The 25,807-nt window shown below is 38.7% G+C and overlaps 6 protein-coding genes across 8 annotated transcripts; 5 read left to right on the top strand and 1 right to left on the bottom strand.

The window, feature by feature from the left end:
• Positions 1-769: 769 nt before the first annotated feature.
• On the top strand, positions 770-4,386 carry LOC140776107 (uncharacterized). Of its 2 annotated transcripts, none has more exons than XM_073119684.1 (10): positions 770-1,074; positions 1,323-1,353; positions 1,442-1,590; positions 2,247-2,338; positions 2,451-2,462; positions 2,589-2,660; positions 2,736-2,903; positions 3,183-3,278; positions 3,432-3,554; positions 3,992-4,386. In XM_073119684.1, the coding sequence occupies exons 4-10, from the start codon at positions 2,315-2,317 to the stop codon at positions 4,082-4,084; spliced, it is 588 nt and encodes a 195-aa protein (XP_072975785.1). In that variant the 5' UTR covers positions 770-1,074; positions 1,323-1,353; positions 1,442-1,590; positions 2,247-2,314; the 3' UTR covers positions 4,085-4,386. The 2 variants fall into 2 exon arrangements, with proteins under 2 accessions (XP_072975785.1, XP_072975784.1); XM_073119683.1 differs by having other exon boundaries at positions 2,574-2,660.
• A 578-nt stretch (positions 4,387-4,964) lies between these two features.
• On the bottom strand, positions 4,965-6,628 carry LOC140776321 (tetraspanin-3-like). Its single transcript, XM_073119984.1, has 2 exons — positions 6,017-6,628; positions 4,965-5,596 (listed from the first exon to the last, which is right to left on the bottom strand). Exons 1-2 carry the CDS (start codon positions 6,545-6,547, stop codon positions 5,252-5,254), a joined length of 876 nt encoding a protein of 291 aa, XP_072976085.1. The 5' UTR covers positions 6,548-6,628; the 3' UTR covers positions 4,965-5,251.
• Positions 6,629-8,119: 1,491 nt separating this feature from the next.
• On the top strand, positions 8,120-8,452 carry LOC140776566 (low temperature-induced protein lt101.2-like). Its single transcript, XM_073120305.1, has 2 exons — positions 8,120-8,280; positions 8,369-8,452. Exons 1-2 carry the CDS (start codon positions 8,200-8,202, stop codon positions 8,450-8,452), a joined length of 165 nt encoding a protein of 54 aa, XP_072976406.1. The 5' UTR covers positions 8,120-8,199.
• Positions 8,453-9,495: 1,043 nt separating this feature from the next.
• On the top strand, positions 9,496-12,694 carry LOC140775564 (PWWP domain-containing protein 5-like). Its single transcript, XM_073118941.1, has 3 exons — positions 9,496-9,553; positions 9,684-12,230; positions 12,335-12,694. Exons 2-3 carry the CDS (start codon positions 9,698-9,700, stop codon positions 12,400-12,402), a joined length of 2,601 nt encoding a protein of 866 aa, XP_072975042.1. The 5' UTR covers positions 9,496-9,553; positions 9,684-9,697; the 3' UTR covers positions 12,403-12,694.
• A 3,672-nt stretch (positions 12,695-16,366) lies between these two features.
• LOC140775356 (probable RNA-binding protein ARP1) lies at positions 16,367-19,628 on the top strand. Of its 2 annotated transcripts, none has more exons than XM_073118602.1 (6): positions 16,367-16,702; positions 16,821-16,998; positions 17,619-17,769; positions 18,135-18,174; positions 18,636-18,873; positions 19,338-19,628. In XM_073118602.1, exons 1-6 carry the CDS (start codon positions 16,535-16,537, stop codon positions 19,361-19,363), a joined length of 801 nt encoding a protein of 266 aa, XP_072974703.1. In that variant the 5' UTR covers positions 16,367-16,534; the 3' UTR covers positions 19,364-19,628. The 2 variants fall into 2 exon arrangements, with proteins under 2 accessions (XP_072974703.1, XP_072974702.1); XM_073118601.1 differs by having other exon boundaries at positions 19,326-19,628.
• A 1,297-nt stretch (positions 19,629-20,925) lies between these two features.
• Positions 20,926-24,882, top strand: LOC140776352 (probable sugar phosphate/phosphate translocator At5g05820). Its single transcript, XM_073120019.1, has 4 exons — positions 20,926-21,635; positions 22,641-22,744; positions 22,918-23,146; positions 24,348-24,882. Exons 1-4 carry the CDS (start codon positions 21,168-21,170, stop codon positions 24,492-24,494), a joined length of 948 nt encoding a protein of 315 aa, XP_072976120.1. The 5' UTR covers positions 20,926-21,167; the 3' UTR covers positions 24,495-24,882.
• The last annotated feature ends 925 nt before the right edge of the window (positions 24,883-25,807 follow it).

The following is a 25,807-nucleotide window of genomic DNA, read 5'->3' as shown; positions in this document are numbered from 1 at the left end:
AAAAACTAATTATAGATTATGTGATCAGCAAGCAAAAGTTACGTGATCAAATATTCTTAGACAGAAGACTGGAGCCTGATGGCATATCCGGAGCATCTCTCTACTACTAGATGCCTTTCTCTTTGGATTCCTCTTGTCCATCTTATCTCGCAGTAACTAACTTCCATATCAAACTTTTGCTTGAAAGAAGAAAAGTAGGAAACAAATAAAAATAAAACTCTTTTTTTTTTAATCATTCATTAACTCGATGACTAAATATAGAGCTAGCCAGAGGGGTCAATCCTGTTTAGATGCAGAGACACTTATGTCACACTAAAGTTTAGCTAATATATTAAGCCGTCTAATTTAGATTTCGAGTTATGTGCGTCGCTGAATAATTACTCAGAACTAAATACAGTCGAAACTTACTCTAAGCTGTTACACTATTGAACTGATATTTCAAACCAACCACACCGTCGAGCCATCAACCGAGTCGAATTGTTAAGCCAAGCCACCAAATAATAATTTTTCCACGATAATTATTTGGGGCTAATTGATCCCATGATCGTAAGAATACCTACGTAACTCTAGTTGGTTGATAGATAGTAAAAAAATTAAAATGTAACGCTTGCCTGGCATATCAAATATGAACATCCTTATATGAAAACATACCTTCTGCAGCCCGGAAGCAAGAAATTCCTGCAGTCAGGGTACTTGGCAGCCCATGATTGGCCATGATAACTTGACAGCCGATATAAAGTCGCCAGTTATCTTGATTGCAGGAACTTCCTGCATCCTCTGCTGCAGCTTTTGATCCATTCGTATTTCCAAGAGCACCAATCTCAGCCAAGTATGTGCCAAGAATCATTACAAGAATTTTCTCCATTCCCAAATAAATAAAACAATCGACGTCTAGAATAAGCAATTGATGGGGACAGTTAATATAGTTTGTATGGACAAAAGAGTTCCATCAAACTTTCCATTCACAATAATAAGAAACTCTTTTGATGCTATAGCAGAGGAGTCGAAGAACTTCTCTGAGTCATACCAAGCTTGGATATCCTCTCCTCAGGCAATGGTTCAGATCAGGGAGTTGTATCCTTTGTTCACAGGTTCTTGATACATTGGCGTATTACTTGAATCCATCTTTTTGCAACCTGAAATATAGGAATTCTTAAATTTATATGGTACAATTACTAGATTATATTGATCTTAATTTGGCGAGGATTAAAGCTATGCGAAAAAGAGCACAACAGAGTATGTATGCGATACCTTTGATATTCTTATTTACCTTTTGTGATAACCTTGACCCGCCTTCCTCCCCTGGGGAATTTTGCTTCAAGTCGGATCATCATGCCCATGTCGATCGAAGAGGTAGTTGGAAAGAAGAACAGCAGGGTGTTTGTATTCTTTTCTGCTTGTCTTGAAGCTGAATGAATTGATTGATCTTTGTTTTGCATAGTATGAGATAGGTCTGGGCTACACCATTATGAAGATGGAGCAACAGAACACTAACAGCAAAGAAGGGGTGGAGATACTGCAGAACAAACCTTTTGAAGATGAATTGCTTGGAAAGGGCCACTATACATCAAAAATTTATCATCTGCAGAGGTATGCCAATGATAGATCCTTATTTCGCCATCGTTGAGAAGTATGATGTTTATTTATCTATTTTCCTCCAAATATATCACACATAAACAATGATAGTAGGTGCAACTTGAGATAGCTCAGTAAAGCATGACAAGGAAGCCAAAACTCAGCGAAAACATTAAAGGGCTAAATTTTGTCTGATGGGTTAAAGAAGAGGACACAGAAATCAAAGAGGTATAGTCTGTCAGAAGTTGCTAAGATTTTCAGAATACTTGGAATAAAGCTGCTATCGAGTAAGATCGGCAAATATAACCCCAAAAGGATGGGAGGAGACATGGACTTAGATGAGAAGGAATGAGTAACTTGCAATCTAGAAGACCTAAGTTCAAAATAATGCTAATGCAGGACATGAAAAGTAGAACATACAAATCCTATTTTATGAAATGATTAAGAAAAATCTGTCGTGATAATGAATAAATAAGTAGAACATGCTTTACAATGTCTTATATTTATACATAGAAGGCCAACAATTGGATGCTAACAGTACTGCTGGAAACATTCTTGTAATAAAGATAGAAAACTGCACTAAATTTTTAAAGTCATTATTATAGGTTGTAAGTATTAGAACCTTTCTCTAAAGTTATGTCAGCTTATCACCATGAACCATTCTTCTGTAGCAAAATTCCATCTTGGCTGAAGACTTTTGCACCAACAAGTGCTCTTACAGTGCAAGAGGAATCCTGGTATGCATATCCTAAAAGCAAAACAGGTTTGTTAACACACTTTTTCAGCCTTGAAGACTATACATTTCAGCACTGAAAAGTGAAATCTTATGCTAAATTTCTTTCTTTTTGTTGCCATGAATTCAACCTTCGTTCAAGACAGTAATCAAGGTAAATATATTCTTACTCATTAGATATTGAACTGTATACAGTTGATAAACGCAGATGGCATTAACATGCTAAGCTTTGAAATATCAGACAACTTAGCTAATTTCTCATCAGTTCCATTGTCAACAGTGCCCATTTTTTGCCAAGTGTTCGCTGACTATTGAAACCATTAATAAGCCTGACAATGGTTGTTCTGAAAACGTAAGTACTTTAAATTCATTGATGAGCAATCATTCACAACATCACTCACTCAGATATTGACCAATGACAAACCAGGTGCATTGTTTGAATGATAAGCAACTAGCTGCAAGGGAAGTGGAGGTTATTGATATAACATCACTCTCAAAGGATTACTGGAGTAAAGTAATAGGAGGATCTAATGTGGACTTGTCAAAATTCAAATCTCAACGAACAGGTCGGGGTCCTCTTCTAAAAGGATGGATGGTATGCACTTTTCTCCAATTAGATCCAACTTTTTGTTTCACTACGTTCAGCCTTAAAATGAGAAGTCTGCACAGTTCAGCTTCCACTTTCAATTATTGTTCTAGTGCTAGAATTGATGCTTGATACTCTGAAAGATGAATATAACATTAGATTCTTTGTACACTTGTCTAATCGGCACTAGCATCATTCTCTTGATGGCCTTTCTCATTGAAGTGCCCTGCATATGGTGTGGAATGAATGTTATTTACTAGATATATTCTGACATATGCCATGTCACAGGATTCATGTCAACCAGTCATGACGACATACAAATTAGTGACAATTGATGCTCCTATCTGGGGTTTTGGCGATCGTTTGGAGGAATGCCTTGTTGCGGTATGTTGAGCTCACAACACTCTATTTAGTTAAATCATAAACCATATCATAGATATAAAATCCGCCTGTTTCAAATTACAAATCTAGCATGGATAGATAAGATATGATATTCCTCACATCTTTAGAAAATTATAAATGTTGTGTATCTCGCAGGGTGAAAGGGCATTGTTTTCAGCATGTCACAGGCTCTGTTTTGCATGGATTGATGAGTGGTGTGGGATGACTGTGGAACAAATATGTGAATTGGAAAGACAAAATGACTTGATACTCAAGAAGGTGAGTGTCGTCTTCTATGGATTTTACCCAAAAAATTCATATTTTAGTACTAAGTATTCAACTTTCGTAAGAACTTATTAATTTCTCATGAAGAGAGTATTGTAAGAATAACCCTGAACAATCTACCAAACCAGTTAATAAATCAGAACTTCATTTATTATATAACAACATATTATGCAAATAGTAGGCAGAGTAGTATGCTGCAACAAAATGACAAATAATGCCTGCCACTTCTTTAAATTTACCGATCGTCGGGAAATAGGCTATAATGTGTAAGAACTCTAATTCTTTCCATTTTTTACCTTTCTTTCTTTACCAATCCAATAGTGGCCGATACAACTTTTATGATATAGGCGGTAAAATCTTTTGTATGCTGGATTTTCCATAATATTTCAATCATCCAGTAGCTCTAATCAGTGTTTTCCTGACCAAATCAGAGGTTCCTAAAGTCATCAATGGCAGGGAATAAGCGCGATGTCAAAAGGAAAACCCCACAGGACAGCATAATTGTTGTTGGAAGTTGTAAATAGTGATCAAAAGATGAAAGATTTCGTAAATATGAATCAGAGAAGGCAAAGGAAATCACATGCTTGAAGGGATGCAGCGAAGACTCAACAGGCTGACGAACAGAATCATATTAACATATTTTACTCAAATTCTGTTTACTATGGTTCTTTATGGTATCAGTACTTATTTCTACCTCAACAAATACCTATAATTTGATTCTTCTAGACTTGTTCTTCAAATATATTTTTGTTGTATAATAACACTGCTCTAACTCCACAATTTAAGGCAGATGAGTTGGGTCTTGCAGCAATTTGATTCAAGAGCACGCCTACTAAATTCAGTTATCACCGAGGAGGTAAAGTTCATAACAAGACTGACTGTCACACTACAAGACACCAAGAACTAGCCAAATAAACAAATATACTCTAAACTCACTGGAGGAATAAAGAGAAAGAAGCTAATGAGACCTTGTTAGTCCTCAGAATTGAATATTTCAAGCATCTGATGGTAAGGAAGTAAGGCCAGCATATTAACACTATGTAAAACACTTCATAACAACAGAGAATATGAGACAAAGGAATAGCACATACCTTGTGAGACAACAACGAAAAGCGCCACAAAACTTGCATTTGTTCTGTTTGCTATAATGCCTAAACCGAGTGGTGTACATGAACACAGCCGGTAACTGTTCCATCTGTGAGTATAACCCACAAATCGTTCGTCAAAATGCCGCAGTATAACAAAGGTGAGCGAGGGGCTCTGCTTGGGCCGGGCTAGACTTAACCAAAGCCCTAGAACCTACTGGGCTTGGGGTGGCCCAAGAGAAGTTACTCTACATCAACAATATTTGCTTATGTCTAATTATTTTCCTCCCAGAAATTTCAAATAACTCTCGTCACAGAAGTTTCTGATTCCCTCAAAATTCATGTATAATGACAGGGTGAAAGCATTCCACAAACAACATTTACTCACACCGACGAGTAAAATACATCGTTCTCGACAATAAAAACGACATTGTAAATTTTAACAATGCAAGATTACAACAACAGAGAGGATGAAGTCATCCCTTTCATCAGATTAAGCTGAAATAGGATGGCCAAAATCACAGCCTCTTCTCCTCCCTTAGCAATCAGATACGGGTAGTTTAGCAAAGATAAATAATCCTTATGATCAACACCAAGAAGTTATGGCTAAAAATGGAATCTACTTGGTCTTGCCTTTGTCATTCTATTGACTCCAAATGGCTCATCATTCTCTATCCTTTTCGCGTTCCTGTACGCTGAAAATCCGGTAGCGTAGACTATAACTAGAAGGATCAACACTACGATGTTGATCACCGAGACCTTCCTCCAGCTATGTTTGATGCTAGCAAGAACCCCTGCCTTGCAAGAGTCACATTGGTAGCACAGCGCTTGTTGATCGTTGCTCCACCTAGTACAGTCGAGATCGTTGACGATCATTCCTGGTACAGCATTCCACAATGTCTCGTTCATGTAGGTGAAGCCGCATGACGCTGGTGGCTTACAGCATCCAGACTGCATCATCAAACAATAAATCCTTGAACTAGTAAATACTCAGTGAATAGAGTTAGCTCATGGTGTTTTCTTCTATGTCTTATGTGAAGATATTGGAGTAAATTGAACTACCATTCGAACAGCAACAAAGAGTTCTCAACTTGTCTTAACTTGCATCACAATCCAGTTCTTTTTGTTAGTCAATCTTGCATACATGCTGAATGATTCCAAAAATATTTTTTAAAGTAGCAATTTCATGTAGATGGGCAAGGTGAGGAAATCAACAGAATAAACTACATATATTTATCATGTAAATAAACACAAATGGAAGTAGACCCATTTGAAGATATAAAAACAAATCTTTTACCTCCCCTGCTCATAAAAATCCAATCTTTTCCCCCATAAATTGCACAAAGAAGTAAAGATCACAACCAAACCCACCTCAATGGGGGAGAGATTCCTCTGGTAGAACAAATCCGCCGACTCCGGCACGAGCACTCCATTGGTTGGATCCCTGACATACCGACCCATCCCACCACAAGCATGGGCATCACGAAGACAAGCACTGATCTTGTCCCAGTATCCAGGGTCGGATACCTTACGCTTTAGCCACCCAGAGTAATCCGAGAGCTGGTATTCGAGGAAGGAGCGGTTCATCACAACCTCACCGTGGCCGCGGTCGGTGACGGCGAAGGCGAAGACGACGAAGAATAAGAGAGCGGCGATGACGAAGAACATGGCGAACAAGTAGAGCCGGAGGAGCCAAGTAAGGCGATAGCACGAGCCAGCGAAGCCCATGAGGGAGATCACCATGACGGAGATCCCGAGTATGATAACAGGCCATTGTAGGAACCGGAGGCATTCCGTTGAGTTAGCGCGCGAGCTGAGCCATATCCCGCCTCCGAGGAGAGGGATGGACAGGAGGAAGGTGATAAAGTTGGCTATTCCGATGAGGCTATTGCTTCCCCTCATTTGTATTACCTATTCCGGACTTATTCTAGCACTCGAGAATAATGCCGGGATAACTCTCCCTGCTGTCTAGAAGTAGAGAGGGAAGTGGGAGGAGAGTGGCGGAGTGATTTAAGGTTGGGTGTTGGCTTTCGGCGAAATCCACTCGAGAAAGTGGGGGCGAGGTGGGACCCGAGATTCGACTGGCAGGTGAGATTTTGTTGCATTTTTTAGTTACCTCAAGTCAACACCTAAATTAATTAACAAGTATCTACTACCTTTTTTTTTTTAAGTACTATATAACTATGCTTATTTATTCATATCATTAGTTTTGTATACTATAAACTATACTTATGTATTATACTTGCATTGCATGCAAGAGATGTTATATTGAAATAAGTTATTATAGTGTTTCTTTTTTAATAAACTAGTATAATCTACATCTGAGTCTAATATTTTTCTCCAATTTACCCAATTATGATATTATACATTCTGTATTTTATCTGCATTTTATTTCATTAATATATTAATATTTTTTGTTTATAATAAAGCATTATATACTTTTGTTGAGGCTACGAGTAGTAAGTAGATAATTGTCATGTCCAAAATATACCTCTTTAATATTATTAAATTTGGAGGATGAACTATTTAGGTAAATAATTATTTAAGTATTGCCTATTTTGGTTAAAACTCTTATACTAAGTTTGGAGAGTGAACTATCTTAAATGGATCACTATTTCCTATACGCTACATTGTAAACTTTGAAGTTAGGTTTTTCTACTATTAAAAGTCAATCAAAATTGTAAATTGTTATTTTTTTACAATAGAATATTATTATATTAAATATATTTAATCAAAAATAATCGTGAGTTCAAATTATTAAATTAAATTGAAATAATTTTTATTTAACATCCCAATGTTATTTTAACTAATTAACGTCGATTAAATAACTAAAATATCATCACCATTATTTTTCTCCTCTTTAACTCTCCTTATGAAAACATGAGTAGTTTAGGTATTTATAAATTATTTTATATATTATAATAGAATATTTATTTAATGGTACCATTTAAATTAACGGAGGATATTAAATAAGAATTATATAAAAAAGGAAGATAAATTATAAAAATATTAATAAAATATAAGATGTGATTCATAAAATTATCAAAAATATAATAAAAATTAGCTGTTTAGTTATTTTTTTTGTCTATCTATTTCTGACGTGGCACCGTCCAAAAACTAAACCATTGGAGTGGACCAGAAAATCACATGGTCGGTGAGAAAACTAGCACGCTATTACTTATACGAGAAATAATTAATAATAATAATAATAACAATAATTTGGGCGAGCACGTGACCTCCCGTGTCCGGCGCCAAAGGCCGCGTCCGGACCCCACGTGGAGAAATCCCAATTGACCATTTGACCCCTTCCCTCAATCGTTATAATTTATCCAATCCACGATTAAAATAACGCTCACAAAGGGGTACGTGGCTAAGATGCTAGACACGTGTCAACAGGGGGCGGTTAGTACCTCGCCACGTACTACCGCTCGTGAATAAGATCCTAAAACGAAGCCAAGTAACCCAACACTAGAGCGTAAGAATTAGCGAGTCGTGAGAAAGAAGAGCATAATAGCTTCACAAAGAGAGAGAGAGAGTGAGTGAGAGAAGGAGATATGGGTTCTGCAACGTTCGTGGAGGTCATCTTGGCCATTTTCTTGCCACCCCTGGGAGTCTTCCTGCGCTACGGATGTGGTGTAAGTCCTCTCGCACTAAAACTACGCATCTTGGAAGTCGCACCCCAGTTTGATCTATTCACATCTTGGTTTTAATTAATATATGCAGGTGGAGTTTTGGATCGATTTGCTGTTGACGATATTGGGTTATATACCTGGAATAATATATGCCTTGTATGTATTAGTAGGTTGATGAGAGATTAATGTAATGGCGTTTGTTTTATGGTGTTTTAATAAAATATATTTTGTAGGTTAATTATTTTCTCTTTGAATAGTTATCTTTAGAATGGAGTGGGAATCAGACGCTTATTGGGCCTTATATGGCCCAATAATATTTTGTTTGGGCCGAATGGCCTTCCGGAATCCAGCACCAGGTTTACGCTATGCAAAGAGAATTATTTGAGGTCCGAGTTAATTAATGCATTGCCATCTAAATCCAAAAGAGTTAATGAGAAAAGTTCCACCGGCCATCACCACCGTCCAATCGATCAGATCACGCCTAAAAATGAGCGCTCTAGGGCGATGAGTTCCTCCTCTCCCACCGCTCGGACGAAAATTTGAACCCCGCGCTAGAATCACCGGCCCTATAAGGATAACTACGCCTCTCACCTCTTCCACCAGTCGTATGAGCGTAATATTGGATCTGTTTATCATGCCCGAATCCGATCAAGAGGAACATAAATCTTAAAATAAATGGTTATTTACACTTGACCCTCTTAATTATAGGCTATTTTCCACAATTTGATCCCTTGATCATTAAAAAATAATTGTCACACAACTCTATTATAAACTAGTCTTATTTTATATTCTAGTGTATTTAAATTTTAATTATAGTTATATTGATTTAATCAGAATATTATTAAAAGAGTATAAATCTTACTATAAAATACCTTTAAAGTCCTTTTTTATATTTTAAATTTAGAATTTTAACTTTTTTTTTGTTTCACACACATCATTATCACTATAACCATAAAAAGTTTAGCAATATCAATTTATCATTTTTAAAAATTTAGGAGGTTAAGAGAAAAAAAAAAGAGGTGAAAGTTAAAATAATCTTTATCTGAGAGGTCAAAATGTAATTAAACCTAACATAAGGTCAAACGGATCCGAGTACAATTTCATTTATCCGACCCGGCAGAAACTTTGTCGTATCTCTCCTCATCCGAGAGCGGTACCCTCACCTAAAGTTACCATATCTCACCTCAGCAATCTATCGACCTTTCCATTTCTTTTAGATCCAACGCTTTCGACTCACTCAGCATTAATAAGCTACGGGGGGGAAAAAAAGATCCAGGTACGCTCTCGGGCTCCAAGAGAATTCTAGGGTTTCTTCTTCATCTTCTCCTCCATTCTTTTAGTACGATTTTCTTTTTCTAGGGTTTCTAGTCGCAAACTAGTTTTCTCTACGGTTTTCTACTCTCTAGGGTTTATTCGGCCTATGTCTTCGGATCCTTTCTATGATGCGGCTCCGGTGTCCGCCTCCCGTGGACTCGACCTTAATTTCACAGCCTCTGGTGCTGCCGTTGAGGCTCAGGAGATTGTGTCCGAAACCCTAGCGGAGAATTATGTCGATTTGGGTATGGTTGGTTCGGAAGCGGAGTCAAATCAAAGGAAGGAATTTGACACGATTCCTGGAGAAGAAGGCGATGTTGATGAGGAGAAGAAGGCTGAGAGCTTGGGGAAAGTGGCGAAGAGAAGAGGTAGGCCAAGGAAGAAACCTCTTTTAGTTGAAACCACCCACCGTCAAAGTTGCTCCTTGCCATTTCAAGACGAGAGTAAGGTTGAGCAAGGTGAGGGCTTGGGGAAAGTGGCGAAGAGAAGAGGAAGGCCAAAGAAGAAATCGTTTTTAGTTGACGGTACTCACAGTGACAGTTACTCCTCGCCGTTTCAAGGCGAGAGTAAAGTTGAGAAAGATGAGAGCTTGGGGAAGGTGGCGAAGAGAAGAGGTAGGCCAAAGAAGAAATCACTTTTAGCTGATAGCACTCACAGCGACAGTTATTCCTCGCCATTTCAAGACGAGAATAAAGTTGAGAAAGACGAGGACTCGGGGAAGGTGTTGAAGAGAAGAGGTAGGCCAAAGAAGCAGCCTCATCTGCCAGAGTACAGTTACCTGCATAGCTACTTCTCGCCGTTCCAAGATGAGAACAAAGGTAGATTTTCTGTCACGGATTTAGTCTGGGGTAAGGTTAAGAGCCATCCTTGGTGGCCTGGCCAAATCTTTCATCCTTCATGTGCATCAGAGATGGCATCGACCCATGAGAAGAAGGATCATTTCTTGGTTGCATATTTTGGGGACAAGACCTTTGCTTGGAATGATGAGTCACTGTTGAAGCCGTTCCAGATGAACTTCTCGCAGATGGAGAAGCAGAGCAGTGTGGAGGCATTTGTTTTGGCTGTTGATGCATCTTTGGTGGAGGTTACAAGGCGTGTAGAGTTGGCAATGGCGTGTGATACTGTTGCTGTTGATACTCTAAAAGACCAAAAGGTTGAGAATGCTGGGCTCCGGGAAGGGACAAAAGTTGCTGCTGTTGATAATTCTTTTATTGCCAACTCTTTTCATCCTGAGAAGTTCCTTGAGTATATCCTAGGGTTAGCTCAGCTGCCAACTGAAGGTGTCGATAGGTTGGAGCTTGTGATAGCTAAAGCTCAGTTAACGGCATTTAATCGCTCAAAGGGTTATCCTGATCCTACTGAGTTTGTCATGGGTGAAGGAATGGGAAAAAATGCCGGGATTTCACGTGCTAAAAGGAAAAGATCTGGTAAAAGTGATGTTGATTACCTAGAGTCCCCAGAGACAGAAACTTCTCATTCAGCTTCTGAAAATGAAAGGTCAAGGCATATAGGGAGCTCATCCAAAGATGGTAGAAAGAAGAGGAGACTGTCTGATCTGACGGACAAGAGAGATGTTCCTCGTTCTGTAGATGGTGGCAGAAGTGGGTCTAGAGTACGAGCTTCTTCACGTTTATCAGGCAGAAAATGTAAGGTCTACGACTCTGATTCTGATTCCAGTGGTAATAAGAAGAAATCATTTGATATCTTAGGACGTAAGAAGTTGCCCGCCACTCTCACATCTAATGGTGAAGCATCTCAAAAGAGACCTCGGGGGAGACCTAGGAAAAATGCTATTGCTGATGATCCTCGTACTTTTTTGGTTACTCCAATGGACTATTCTTCCCCTAGTGAGATGCTTTCACAACTATGTTTATCTGCAACTGACCCTACAAATAATTACAGTTTTCTCTCTACAACAGTTAGCTTTTTCACTAAATACAAGGACTCTTCTGCATCTGGTTGTTCTGATGATAAGGAGCTTTTGGAGATTATAGGAGGTAGAAATGGTAAAAGGAGATCAGCCAATTCAGAGCTGGACTATCCAGAAATGTCCCCACCTAGTCACATGAAAGATTCCTATTGGTCCGATATTGTTGTCAGTGAGAGTGCTGAAGAAGAATCAGTATCCAGAGGTCAAAAAAGGAAACGAGGATCTCATATTAAGGGGGAAAAGAAGAACGAGGAGGGTCTGAAGGAGTCTTTGGTTCTTCACTCGGTCCCTGTATTGGGCACAGCACAAGAATTACAGGTTGATATTGAGCATGAAATGGAAGCTGATTCTTCGGCAAACAATTTGACAGAAAAAGTTGAAGTGTGCACACCAACTTCTCTCATTTTGCATTTTAATGACTCAGAAGCCCTACCATCTGAAAGTGATCTCATCAAGTTCTTTAGTCGTTATGGACCCCTTAGGAAAGCAGAAACAGAAATTCTGAAAGAAGCAAGTGATGCTAGAGTTGTTTTCAGCAGGCTTGCTGATGCAGAGGTAGCATTCAGTAGTGCAGGAAAGTTCAGCATTTTTGGTCCAGCTCTTGTCAGCTATCGTCTTAACTACTCGCAGACAACCCCAAAAGCTTCTTCAGAATTGCAGGACAACAAAGAGGTTAAACCCATTGAAGGTGGCAATCCAAATGCTCCAGGTAATTGTATCCCATCATTTTGGTTGCTTCTTATTACTATTGGGTGCTGGTATATAGCTTTTGTTTATTTTGTTCGCACTCTTATCCATGTTGTTCCTTTGTAGTTCAAGAAAATGCATCTGGGTCCGATGCCATGCGCATTGAAGAGCTAGGAAATGGATTATCACTGTGAACCTTCTCGGGTAAGGAGCACAAATTATTAGGGCCATTTTCAGGCGATCTTGTCTAACTGTTGAATTTGGTTAGAAAAGCATGAGGATCATATCATCTTCAATGTATCTTTACCTTTTCATTTGTGTACAGGGCAAGGCCATAGATTTCATATGATCTAGGAGCACTGTTTGCTTTAGAGCAATATAAAGGACTGTTGTATAAATTAGGTAAGCTGATGTTCCATTTATAATTGCTTTTGCTGACAGCCCTGTAATGAGATTCCATTTTAATCTATGGTTCTGGTCGCGGAAGATCTGCGCTTTTAATGATTTGAAATCTAGTTGATTAAGTTGAAGGAATCTTTTAACTGTGTGCTAGATTTGGAAATAGTCAAAACTTTGTTCCTTATGGATACATGCGGTTATTTACTGGAGATGGTGCTCAGTCTGAAGATTTGGAGTGTTGTCGAACAAGCTTCGACAAATATTAGCATACATATGTTAAGAACATTAATTAAGTTTGCAGGTGTTATTACGTGCTGCTTAAGCATGCGTATTTGTTTTTCTTATTGCTTCTATTTTATTTTTACCAGTTTCATATATTTCAGTTTAGCATTTTCATGCATTAACTTAGTAATCTCTAGAGTTTCCTTGCAGCATTCTATTATGCGAAGTGCTAATGTGATTCATATTTTGTGCTTCAGGATGAAAACTTTTCCATTTGCCACCATATAGAAAATTTTAGAAGATGATAATTTCTTTCCGTTTCGTTCTATAGATGCTTATGTTATGCCCATGAGCTATATGAGGTAATACTGCTAACTTTGCTGATGAATTCTCCATTGGTCGATCTACTTTCAAATGGCGTATATGTAATGGGACTGACCCATTTATTTGATTGGCTGTATTAAATATTCAGCATACTGCCGCATTAGGTTGATTGGTTTGGGCTATTGGGCTTGATTCATTGCCCTCTCTCCCTCTTTATTAAGTACAGAATAAGTAGAAATTTGAATAGATTAATGTTATCAGGATGCAATTTTGAATCAGATTAACTCAGGTAATATAAGCAAGATTTATACTTTTTACCTCTTGCATTTAACTCCAAATGTAGTTGAAAGTTGCTAGCTTTCACAGCTAGTCTGCATGTGGACAAATACTTAGAATCTAGTGATGTGGCATGGCAACCACACAGTGAGCTCCACATTGCAATTAAACAACTACTCCCTTATTAGAGTAACACAGCTAGCCTAATGATACTTCCCATTAGAGTCCAGCCCTAGTGTGCATTGTCTATAGGGTCATGTCCATCACAAAGTTAGTACCAGAGAGAACAAGAGATACCCTAATATGATAACCCAAATTGCCAATGGATTTGTGTAGGTAGTAGTACATTTCAAGGTCCCTCCACCACCACTGTTGTTGTTGATAGTACAGCAAGCCTGCATGGTGGACAACTAATAAGTGTTGTGTTGAGCACTACTATTATTAGCATCTGCATTTTGCTCATGTATTTGAAGCTGGCATTCGTTGCATGACAATGGCATATGTTTGATTTCTTGCATTGCAGCAAGTTGCAAGGAAGCAAAGACCAAAGCCAGCACTGAGTGCTGGTAGTACAGAATGTGGGAGACTCCATTTATAAAAAGACTAGACCCTCTGCAAGTTGCACTTCTCCACTATTTTGCTGTTGCTTTAGCTGTGGGAATAAGAAACAGTGGAAGTGGAGGTGATGACATTTTATGTCTACAAAACTAGAGCTCTTTTTTATTTTTTTTCTTAAGGCACATCGATCTTTTTAACTGTGTAAAACTTTATAAATTATATGAACCTCAAGTGATCAGTTTCAGATATTAAGAATATAATAGTTATTTAATTAACCCAAATGTTAGCAATTTCAATTGGGGATCCAAGACGGAACAAAAGGACATAATCCATTCATCCACCTGAATTTGGAGGAGTTCATTATAACTATGATAGCCATCATCCGTAGGGCTTTAAAAGAAAAATAATGATAATAAAAACAAAAGAATTTGGAGGGAGTTCGTATGATAGAGAGGTCAGGCACCTCCTCAAGCTTAAACGCATGGAGAAGAATGACAGATGCCATTGGGTGGCCATCATTTCATGTCTGCCTTCCAGCACACATCCATGAGCTCACCCACGAGGTAGCCAGGTTGCTTGGGATATATATATATATAAATCCCCAACACTTAAAGCCATAAACTTGAATTAAGAGCATAACATTTCAATTCTTTTTTCCGGAATCTGCATTAAAGTAAGAGAAAAAAAAACTCACCAACCAATTTGGGTTAGGCTAAACTTGCTCCCAGTTGTTCCTCTCTCTCCCTTATTATTCAGTTTAAAAGGGTCTTTTTTTTCCTTCTAAAATTCAACTGAGTTCCTGGATTTTTGGGTGTGAGAGTTTAGCTACACAAACAGTAAAAAGAAAGAAAGAAAAATAAAATATTAATATATAGTGATTCACTTAATAACTTATAAGCTTTGGGCCTTCACTGAGTGAGCTCACCTAAGACTAGGACTTCTCGTCAAGGACATTGGCTTCACAGTGATTCTCCTGCTTGCAATGAAAAGATAGAATATTAATTAAACACAATGCTTTTTTTTCCTTTCTTTTGTTAGGAAAAGCTTGATTTGCTCTTTTATCTTCTTTTTTTAACCTTCGAACATGCAACTATTACCTCTCTCTCTCTCTCTCTCTGACCTTCATTATATTTTTTCCCCCATGGCCAGCTCACGTCTCAGAGTTTCCAGCTAACTCCCAGCCCATGCATTGGTCCTCGTTCTCTCCCCATCTCCTTCTTTCCCCCTCTCAGTCAAACCTTACAACCTGACCACTCTCTCTCTCTCTCTCTAGAACTTTGTTGCAGTACAGTTGCCCACGTTACAGCCACTAAGAAGAAGAAGAAGAAGGCGAGAGAGAGAGAGAGATCATGTGGCCCACTTGAGCTTAGCTGGTGGGATTTGGCTCTTTATTTGCTGCGGGACATAAGGGAAGTAGTTGTCTTTATGTTGTTGGATAATGTTTGCATCATGCTAATCCTTCTCCCCTCCACGCTGTAATTTTATTATATATATATATATATATACATGTTTGAAGGTTTTGGAGCTTTGGGTTGTTGTCATGATATAATGCGTTATATTATTGCTTATAATTATTTACTTATTTGTTTATGTTGTGGAGAGAATACCGTTACGGTGTTTCTGTTGGAATTGTAGGACCTTCGCTTTTGGTGGTAGTTTCCACGAGATTTTTAATAAAGGCTTTAAGTGGTCCAGGATTTGTTAGTAAAAACCTCATCTTAGTATACGATGAGATGAGATTGAGATGGATAAAAGTATTAATAATTGATTTCCCCCTGGTTAGTAAATAGAGCACGAGAGAGATGTTCTTCAAATTTTCTCTATCACTCTTAAAATTTAGAGAAGCTATTTGTTTAACATACAACTTTCCATTCATGCAAACAGTTAATGGGTCATGCAAAGCCTTTGCATGCCTGAGGACCTGCAAAAGAGAAAACTGAAAGGTAATACTAAAGCTATTCGCTTTCACTAAATTAACCCTTTTAATATCCACCGTCAAAATTCGAACTTTATTTATTACAGCATGATGCAGCTACCACGAATTAAGAAAGAATAAATCGATTAATTCCCAAGGACTAGTTAGTCCCAAGGATCTCCCAGGCTATTTGGGTTAGATAACGAGCTAACCTTCTCATGACTTAAAAAGCATCATTTAAGCCAAATAGTCAGCACTAAGATGACTACTAATAATATATATATAATATATAATATTTATTAGATGTCGCATCTAAGTTTTTATACGAATTAGGTAGTTTTATTTATTTATTTATGAGATAGGGGTATTTTTGGTAAATAATTCCATCAGAAGAAAATAAAAAATAAAAGTAAAAGAAAAGGTTTATTGTAAATAATTGGTATCAAAGGGATGCATCCGTTTCGTGTTACAGTCTCAGCAACGGCGTAACAAGAAGAAGAGCATGTTGATGCCCCCCACACCCCTCTACCTTCTCTACCCCTCTCGTCTCCTCTATAAAACCCTCCTCTCCCTCCGATCTCTAAAAACTCTTGCGCATTCAGGGAACCGATCGACTTTGCCGTGATTCCGGGATGGGGCAGCAGTTCGGCGACACGACGCTCACCAAGGTCTTCGTCGGGGGGTTGGCCTGGGAGACGCAGAAGGAAGCCCTCCGAGACCACTTCGACAAGTACGGCGAGATCCTGGAAGCCGTCATCATCTCCGACAAGATCACCGGCCGATCCAAGGGCTACGGATTTGTGAGAGCTCTTCCTCCTCCTCCTCCTCCTCCTCCTCCTCCCGTCGGATTGCTTCTTCGTCTTTTCTCGGTTTTGATGGGATTTTTCATTTTTGGGGACGGGGGGGCGTGCGATGCAGGTGACGTTCAAGGAGGCGGAGGCGGCGAAGAAGGCGTGCGAGGACGCCACACCAGTGATCAATGGCCGCCGCGCTAATTGCAATCTCGCTTCGCTCGGCGCCAAGACCAGGCCCCGCGGCTCGCCGCCTGCCACGCCGGCTCCTAATCCGGCGCCGCTCACGGCTTCTCACCAACAAGGTTCTACTTCTACCCCCCGGTTTGCTTTTTATTACAATAAGTGACATCCTCCCCTTCTCCGTAACCAACAACTATCCTCCCATTTTATCTTTCACCCCAGTTTTACCGTACAAAATATTCACCTTTAGAAAATTAGAACCGCAAAATTAGATATTTTATGGAGAGAATTTCTATATGCAATATATTAGCTCCTCATAATTTAGTAAAAAAAAAAGCCTTTCAAATCTCTCTTTTGTTATTTCTTCTTATTATTTTATTAATAAATTATCACATATCTCACACTTAACTAAATTTATGATCTTTATATCCTTATTTAAAAGAAAATAAAAACGAATTATAAGTAGAGATTATTTTTTTCTTTTTTTACCTTAATATTTATTAACTGTTTCAGAATGTCTAGGATTTCTAATAATTGTACTTAAAGAAAAAAGTTTTAAAGATGTATATAAAATTTATGATAGTTCAAGAGATCTATATATAATCTATAAAATAAATATCTTACTCGTAAATTGCATTTATGGAATATTCATATATGACCTATTTATTATGTGTTTTATCGTAAATGTACTTCGAAATTAAAACCGACGAATCATATTTTAAGTAAATGGATTTTTGTTTAGGGATAGCCGTTGGATCGAGAGGGGTCTCATCAGGACCACCGGCCCCGTGGTACTACCACCCCTCTGGAGCGCCGCCGCCGCCGCCGTCGCCGTCGCCGTTCCAACCCCATCACTACCAGGGTGTGCTCCCCTTCTACGCCGCCGCCTACGGGTACGTAATCCATCTCTCTCTCTCTCTCTCTCTCTCTCTCTCTCTCTCTACCTCTCTTATCGGATCGGATCCTTTTTTCCTTCTTATTCGATCCGATTACGATGAGTCCAAATGGGTACGGTGCGATGGTCCCACATAACGCACATGCCATGACTCGGTCGCTGCCACGTGGACCCAATGTTCCTGCGACCTGGGACCCACAACACCCTGTAACTCGGTAATTGTTCGGTGTTCGTGGTGGAGCACGTGACCTCTGCAAGGGAAAAGAAAAGTTAAAAAAATATATAATCATTATAGTTATAGGCTAAACCACTCTAATTGCTCATATAAGTAGGTGCCTTACTAATATCTCTTTGTCTTTTTAGGTACTCTCCCACTTACATGACGGATATGGGCTACAATGCAGTAAGTTTTCAAAACCATATAATAGTGACTACATTTGTCTTTTAGGGGAGCGGAGATGGAACTTAGATAGAATTTATGGAGATTTAGAGTGCCACTCACAAGGTTCACAAGAAGCTTAGTTTTGCGAATCAAGCATCTAAGTTTTCCCTTTACTTTCTTATTATGAAAGGGAGTTATTAAGGATTTACATTCTAATGGTTTTGTTCGACTGTTTTGGATACTTTGTGATGGTTCCTATAAGGTTTACTAATGAAGCCGAGACTTCGGACATTTGCCAGGAAAAAAAAAGGAAAGCATTTGGGCTAATCACCTACTTTTAATAGGATAATTTGTTTCTTTTTTGACATGGAACCTTAATGATTTGATGAATACTCCTTCTGTGGGGCTGTGACATTTGCATTGTAATAGTTGCTCATGAGGAATGGCAGATACTGATGTAGTTGTATTATATATGAAAGCAGAAGCTGAGCCACTCTGCAGCAGGAGGGTCATATCTACAAGGGCAGCAGTTCTCTTACCCAGCTCAAGGAGTGATTGCTCCAAATGCAATGCTGCCTATGTATCCCTTCTATCACTATCATCACCATCAGTCTCAGGGCATGGGTCTCCCTGCTCACTTCTTCCCTCCTACAACCGGCGCCGCCATGGCTGCCATTCCAACCATCATCTCCAAACCTTCTGCAATTCCTCCTTCCACAGGTACCACATTAGTGCTCACTTATCAACTTATGTGTTGTTTGCTGCGATGTGTTTGAAAATACTGGGTTAACATGCATTTTTGAATAACCGTTTATTTTATAGGTCCAACAAAATTGTCTCAAAGTGTCAATCAAGAGTGTTAAATTTAGTAGATGTCAAAACATTTTCTTTTTTCCAACTTTCTATAATAAGGGAAGAGTATTACATATGTTTTTCTTACAATATTTCGGAGAATGTTATTGATTTTATATTATATATTGCCTTGTACAAATACAACATTTTGAAATACAAATGGCCTCTCAAGCTTTTAGAGACGGTGGTAAGCTGAATTGGTTGTGTCTAGGCTTATGTTGTTTTAATAGAAGAAAGATGTGGATGATAAGGTCTGACGATATTTGAACTCATGATCACTAGCTCAGTTTCAAAACATTCTGTTGCTAATTTGCAAACAGTTTGCTTGGCAGTGGAACAGGTGACTGGCTGCAGCTGAAATGGTTCAAGAAAAGGAGGCGGCGTATTCTGTTAACAAAGCAGCATGCACATGAAGATCGAGTTCTGCCATTTATTTGATCAGCCTATTGAATTCTTTCATTCTCTCTAACCTGCATTACCATGATGCACATCTGTAACAAAATTGTATCGCATCGGCTCGTTTACCAACGTATTTCATGGTAAACTTTTCATGGCTGTAGTTGAACAGGTTCATAGAACTTGTGTCACCTCAAATAATATTTATCTACTTCTACTACTGCTACTACTACAGTCTACTGCTTCCTTCTCTGATCAAATTTATCACTCGTCAAGGACATTCTTATGTTGTTCAAAGTTTTGATCACATTATGTAGTTTGTACTGTAACCAATGTTAAAGTAAAGAGATTCTTTTCTGCCCAATACACAGTTTGATTATTTTTAATAGATGATGAGCTATAAAACTAATTATAAGCTAGACAAATGAAAATCTTATTCGATTGTATAAATTGGACAACTGAGCTCAAATCATATATAGATATATGACACTTAAGTAAAAAATATATAAAAATTTTGACCTCAATTGATATTGGGGTAATTGAATCTATGACCTTTATTATCGGCTAGATTGACTAGTGCTTGAACTCATCAGTTAAAGGTGTTTGCCATTCTAAATACTCCTAGCTCTTTGCAGCTGCTGATGAGTCTTTCATTCCATAAGAACTAAAATTAGGTAGATATTGACATTTTTTATATGATTACATGATATGATAGTGTTGAATTCAAATTCCATATTTTCCGAGTTAGGTCCAAACACTTCGTTCTATCCTTGTGATGGAGATTCCAGATGGAAAAAGAAACACATGGCTTTGACTTCTTCAAAATTTGCAAAATAGCCAGGCATCCATGACCACAACAACAACCTAACCTTCTCCCTAATCTTGACAGCAAAATACGACAGTGATGGCAATATGAAGGTTGAGCTGGCAGCGTCCAACAATAACAATGTTACCAAACCAAACACACTAAATTTATTGAACTACTAACTACGAGTAAGAAGAAAGTTTGACGAATAAACTTATAAATTAGGTAGATGGCAACTTCATTATGTTAACTTCTCCATCGAAGATGGGGGTGGCAATGCCGTAAATAAAGGTTAAAGATGAGGTCAACGACACGTGGTCGTCCTTCACACCGCATTTCACGGCCACGTTGACCTCAGCTACTTCCCGCCGACCTCGTCTCTCCCACGCCACCCGCGGTTCCCTGAGATCGCCGTTGACTTTTCTTCCCTTCGACCACCTTGAACCGGGCTTAGCAAGAAAGCCCAAAAAATAAATTTACAAAGCAAATAAAAAAATATATATATATATAAAAAAACTAGTTTTTACACAAGTGGGAAACAAATTTGTCATAAATTCGTAGAATAATCATTAATTAAAATTGGGCTATTTTATAGGCTTAAAAAACTTAATAAAAAAAAATAAAAGTAAATAATGATTTGGGTCGTATTCCGGTCCGGTCTAACCAAAGTAGCGGCTCATGGAGGAATATTTAGGTCCGATTTGGACCCAGCTCTCTCTTTAACCTTCCATTTCTCCCCCTCTCCCATTTTCCCCGCCCAGATCTCGCAGTCTCCTCCCCCGCAACCTCAGATCCGTTCCTCTTCCCTCCTTGGGATCTCATCCCCAGACCCTAACCCTAACACCAAATCCCTATTTTTACCCATACCTCTCTTTAGATCCAATCTCATATATATAGAACCTCCGCTCCGGATCACTCACAGATCGACGAGAATCGGGGAGTGATCGGAGGAGGAAGAGAGATGAGCGGCAAGGGGTCCTCGTCGCCGGGGGCGGCGAGCGGCCGGTTCTTCACGGTGGGTCTGGTCACGGCCTGGTACTCCTCCAACATCGGCGTCCTCCTCCTCAACAAGTACTTGCTCTCCAACTACGGATTCAAGTATCCGATCTTCCTCACCATGTGCCACATGACGGCGTGCTCCCTCCTCAGCTACGCGGCCATCGCCTGGCTCAAGATCGTCCCGATGCAGACCATCAGATCTCGGGTCCAGTTCTTTAAGATTGCGGCGCTTAGCCTCGTCTTTTGCGGCTCCGTCGTCAGTGGGAACATCTCGCTCCGGTACCTCCCGGTGTCGTTCAACCAGGCCGTCGGCGCCACTACGCCGTTCTTTACCGCCGTGTTCGCTTACCTCATGACAGTCAAGCGTGAGGCGTGGATTACGTACGTTACGCTTGTCCCTGTCGTCACCGGCGTCATCATCGCCAGCGGGGTAAGGATTTTCTGCTGCTTACTGCTGCAAATTTTTTATTTAGGACATTTTATATGAGATAGAATTGCCGAATGGATATCAGATGTTGAGATTTTAATGGCCATTGTGAAGTGATGAAATTTGCGTGCTTCTCTGATTGAGATGAATCTGATAATTGAAATCATGTATGGGTCTTGGAATCCATCAATTTCACGGACGGTTATTTTTGGTTGTCTCCAATTGAGGGATTTGTGATTAAATAGGGAACTTTGGCTAGAAAACTGCATCTTAGGTCTTCCTATATTTTACTGCATATTACTGTAAGAGTTGATCTTGGATATTGGGAGCTTCTATTGATGATGGAAAGAATGGATTAGTTGATCTATCACGCAGTGGAACATTTTCCAGTGTATATTTGTGCTCTTTTCACTATACTGCAGATTTTGCAAATTCTCACACCTGTCATCAGGGCATCTAGGTATTCCTATTCCACTAAAACTTCCTGTCACATGGTGGTTTTCTGCTCAACTAAGATTGAGAAAAGATATATAGTTAATTTTAGATCGGAGAACTTGGTTCTTTAATTTCTAGAACATCAATGAGCTAAGGGATTGGTGCATGTAATGACATAACTATGATCTAGCCAATTCACATAAAACAATTCTGTTGGTTACTGTTCTCAATAAAATTATTGAAGGGTAATTGTGAGATTGGTTCAGGAAGATAATTCTGAAGCTTTAAAAAAAAAAAAGATGTTCGCAATTTTCCCACAGGAATAGTGGTGCTACTTTCATTCTGATTGTTGTTGAACAATTGAGTTTAGCTAGGTAGTGCTTGGAACAGCTGTTTCTCAGATAGATTACATTTTAATGGTCTTCTCAAGTTTATGCACGACGACAATTCTTGTAAACTTTATCTTCCGACTGATTTTTTTTTTCTTTCAGAATTTTCTTTGAAATCTTTTACAAATTTAAATGCTGACTGAAAACAAATTAACCAACAGCCATCTCATGCTATGCATTACAGGGAGAGCCGAGTTTCCATTTGTTTGGTTTTATAATGTGCATTGGTGCAACTGCTGCAAGGGCACTCAAAACAGTGTTGCAAGGGATTCTGCTGTCTTCTGAGGGGTAATGCATTTCTCTGCTTTATGTATTCATCTGTCTCTTAAACTTGTTCTTTCTGCATCAAAATCAGAACTATTTATTAGTTGTAATTTAAGTTTAATTTTCCTAGATATTACATTGATGCTCATATCTGAACTTTTATACGTGGATGTTGATATTGATGCTGTTGTTTACAGGGAAAAGCTTAATTCTATGAATCTCCTACTATACATGGCTCCAATAGCTGTAGTTCTTTTACTTCCTGCGACAATCATTATGGAGGACAATGTGGTTGGCATCACGCTATCACTTGCTAGAGAAGACTTCAGAATTATTTGGTACCTGTTGTTCAATTCTTGCTTGGCATACTTTGTGAATTTGACCAATTTCTTGGTCACTAATCACACCAGTGCACTGACTCTTCAGGTATGACCTTCTAGATATTCTTTCTTCTTTTTTTGTCTCAGACACCTATGGTTCTGTTTTTTCTATATGACTCGGTGGAATCTGAATGTGGAACTAATTTTAATTCATGACCTGGAAAATATCGAATGTCTGCTTGCCTTGGTATTAGTGCCTTCCTTTTCAGATGTGATTGTAATTCTGTGCCACTGAAACATAGAGCCTTCTTTCATGACTAGCGAATTCAGTAGTCCACATTCTATATTGATATTAGAGCTGCAAGAAAAGAAAGCATGAAACCTAATTTTGTTTCACGTTTGCCTCAATGTAGGCTGTGGTAATTAAAACAACAGAATGAAATATTTATGGATCAAAAAAGGAGAGTACAAGTATTTACTGGGACTAATTGTAGAACCTAGAGTAGAATGGCGTAGATATAACGAAAATGGAAGACAATAATAGTTATATAACTTCTACTAGAGGCAGAAATTAGCGCTTCACCTCATTTTGAATAACCTGACGGTATTTAGTAAGAATTTAGAAGATGTGGATGGTATTGTGCAGAGATTTCTAAGAGTGAAATCATACACCAATTGATATTAGGACCAAAAACTGCAGAATGTGGGAATATATGGAACCCTTAGATAACAAGGACTATTTAGGATCAGATGTCAACTCTGTGAGAATTCATTTTGAGAGTTGTGGCTGCCGGCAAACTGTCTTTCGCAACACCAATATCAAAATTTTCCTGTTCCTAAAAGAGTGAATAATGAGTAATATGCACAGTGAATTTGTCCCGTCCCTTTTGTATTAAACCAAAGCATATATTATGTATGTAAGTTTGCACATTGAATCTGTTATCTTTTATAATCTTGTATTCTGTATCCAGTACCTGTGTACTGAATAATTAGTCAGATATGCTCAATGTTCATTTTTAGAAAAGCTCTGCATTCTTTCTTTGGATCTGATTGTTATTGTTTCTTACTTTCTTTCATGCGTAAAATACTCTTATCTGAAATGTTATTCCTTTTTCCTTTTTTTTTTAGTACGATGGTTGCTCTGTTTTTAGCTGTTGTTCCATTATTATGTTCTTGTGTTCAACTAAATACTACTAGTAGTAGTACTACACTTCATCATCCAATTGTTTTCTCTGATACCTATTGAGTTTTATCTTGCAAAGTGCTAAATAGCAGTAATTTAATCTGTTCTCTGTGGTTTTCGCCAGGTTCTCGGAAATGCGAAAGGCGCCGTGGCAGTGGTTGTCTCAATTCTTATATTCAGGAACCCAGTATCTGTGACAGGAATGCTAGGCTATGCCCTCACAGTCACTGGTGTTATTCTTTACAGTGAAGCTAAGAAGCGCAACAAATGAACAGCACTTGTAGTAGGAATGTGAAGAGTAAATACGATCTCTCTCTCTCTCTCTCTCTCTCACACACACACCATGGGTGCCGAAGCTTTTGAAGCCGGACATTTGTTATTCTGTTCATGCTTGCGATGCAACCACACCCTATTCTTTTGATGGAACCTTCAGTTGGATTCTGTCTGTATCCACGTTGGTCAGCTAGTAAAGATACAAAGTCTCAATAAATCAATCGATATCCTTTTTATTTTCCTTCTTGGGGGGGCCCTCAGGAATGAATCATTCTCACCCCCCCTCTAAGAGACAAATTATCACAATATTATTTTTATTATTTTTTGTTAGAGAACCTTGTATTGTTTCTATGCTTAATTTACACAATCTTCTATATTAACGTTCATTTATACTGAGTGCTCTGCCTTGTTCTCATTCTATTAGTCTCGTCTCGTCTTGTCCATTGTTGGATCTATTTACAGGATTTTTTTTAAAAATAACACCTTATTTATAGCAGTTTTATCCAGACACGATATATAAGAGTACTGCCCTCTAAATGAAATTCTGAGAGGGAAACAGTAGTACTGGATGGAACCATCATTGCAGAGAGGGTACAAATCAGAAGACAAAAAAAAAAGGAAACTTCTGGCCCATAATTGCCATCCTCTTGCCAAATATTTTGAAAACAGAGGCCTCCCTTCGTACTCAAACTTGTCCAATTATTAACAAGCTATCACATCCTTATACTACTTACACTACCCACCTTCAACTCGAGTACTCTGTCCTAGATTTTCACATTACTGGAGGTTATGATCCATGGCCTACTTCTACTGTATCATGCATGTCATGTGCTCTCCTTCATACATGGAGGAAGATGCTACTATAAACATGCCCATCTATTATCCATTCTCTCTAACTTGTTCTACTGTATAGTCCTTAGAGGCCCTAAGTCTGACGCATTCTGGTGCATGACACATGGAAGTCTTAAAGAAGTGCACATGTGGCATGTGAATCCTGACACGTGCAATTCATGCAAGTGGGTTGTGCATGCACATGCTCATATTCCCTTGCACCATCCATATACCTTTTGATCATGTCATCCATAGAGAATATATATATATATATATATATATACACACACACACACACACACCCCTCATTCTTAAGTTGGATTTTGTTTCTACGCACATAATATGTGATGCTAAGTCTGCTTAGATCCAGTCTCACACTTCATGCATGCTTATAGTTAATAGGACTAGTATAATATTTGATGTTGTTGTTGCTCTCTCTCTCTCTCTCTCTCTCTCTCTCTCTCTCTCTCTCTCTCTCTC

Source organism: Typha angustifolia, chromosome 14, assembly GCF_048772165.1.
Source record: "Typha angustifolia cultivar Huaian chromosome 14, ASM4877216v1, whole genome shotgun sequence".
Lineage (NCBI taxonomy): Eukaryota > Viridiplantae > Streptophyta > Magnoliopsida > Poales > Typhaceae > Typha > Typha angustifolia.
The sequence above is the reverse complement of the archived record's forward strand: the minus strand, read 5'-3'. Positions and strand labels throughout refer to the sequence as shown.

What these genes read in the sequence shown, in the direction of transcription:
- LOC140776107 (XM_073119683.1), top strand. Translation starts at nt 2,315, where the DNA reads ATGCATATCCTAAAAGCAAAACAG. An exon ending in ACAATGGTTGTTCTGAAAAC is followed by an intron (nt 2,661 to 2,735) that starts GTAAGTACTTTA and finishes ATGACAAACCAG; the next exon opens with GTGCATTGTTTGAATGATAA. An exon ending in CTCTTCTAAAAGGATGGATG is followed by an intron (nt 2,904 to 3,182) that starts GTATGCACTTTT and finishes GCCATGTCACAG; the next exon opens with GATTCATGTCAACCAGTCAT.
- LOC140776321 (XM_073119984.1), bottom strand. Translation starts at nt 6,547, where the DNA reads ATGAGGGGAAGCAATAGCCTCATCGGAATAGCCAACTTTATCACCTTC. An exon ending in GGAATCTCTCCCCCATTGAG is followed by an intron (nt 5,597 to 6,016) that starts GTGGGTTTGGTT and finishes TTGATGATGCAG; the next exon opens with TCTGGATGCTGTAAGCCACC.
- LOC140776566 (XM_073120305.1), top strand. Translation starts at nt 8,200, where the DNA reads ATGGGTTCTGCAACGTTCGTGGAGGTCATCTTGGCCATTTTCTTGCCA. An exon ending in TCCTGCGCTACGGATGTGGT is followed by an intron (nt 8,281 to 8,368) that starts GTAAGTCCTCTC and finishes TAATATATGCAG; the next exon opens with GTGGAGTTTTGGATCGATTT.
- LOC140775564 (XM_073118941.1), top strand. Translation starts at nt 9,698, where the DNA reads ATGTCTTCGGATCCTTTCTATGATGCGGCTCCGGTGTCCGCCTCCCGT. An exon ending in TGGCAATCCAAATGCTCCAG is followed by an intron (nt 12,231 to 12,334) that starts GTAATTGTATCC and finishes GTTCCTTTGTAG; the next exon opens with TTCAAGAAAATGCATCTGGG.
- LOC140775356 (XM_073118601.1), top strand. Translation starts at nt 16,535, where the DNA reads ATGGGGCAGCAGTTCGGCGACACGACGCTCACCAAGGTCTTCGTCGGG. An exon ending in CACGGCTTCTCACCAACAAG is followed by an intron (nt 16,999 to 17,618) that starts GTTCTACTTCTA and finishes ATTTTTGTTTAG; the next exon opens with GGATAGCCGTTGGATCGAGA. An exon ending in CGGATATGGGCTACAATGCA is followed by an intron (nt 18,175 to 18,635) that starts GTAAGTTTTCAA and finishes ATATGAAAGCAG; the next exon opens with AAGCTGAGCCACTCTGCAGC.
- LOC140776352 (XM_073120019.1), top strand. Translation starts at nt 21,168, where the DNA reads ATGAGCGGCAAGGGGTCCTCGTCGCCGGGGGCGGCGAGCGGCCGGTTC. An exon ending in GCGTCATCATCGCCAGCGGG is followed by an intron (nt 21,636 to 22,640) that starts GTAAGGATTTTC and finishes TATGCATTACAG; the next exon opens with GGAGAGCCGAGTTTCCATTT. An exon ending in ATTCTGCTGTCTTCTGAGGG is followed by an intron (nt 22,745 to 22,917) that starts GTAATGCATTTC and finishes TGTTGTTTACAG; the next exon opens with GGAAAAGCTTAATTCTATGA.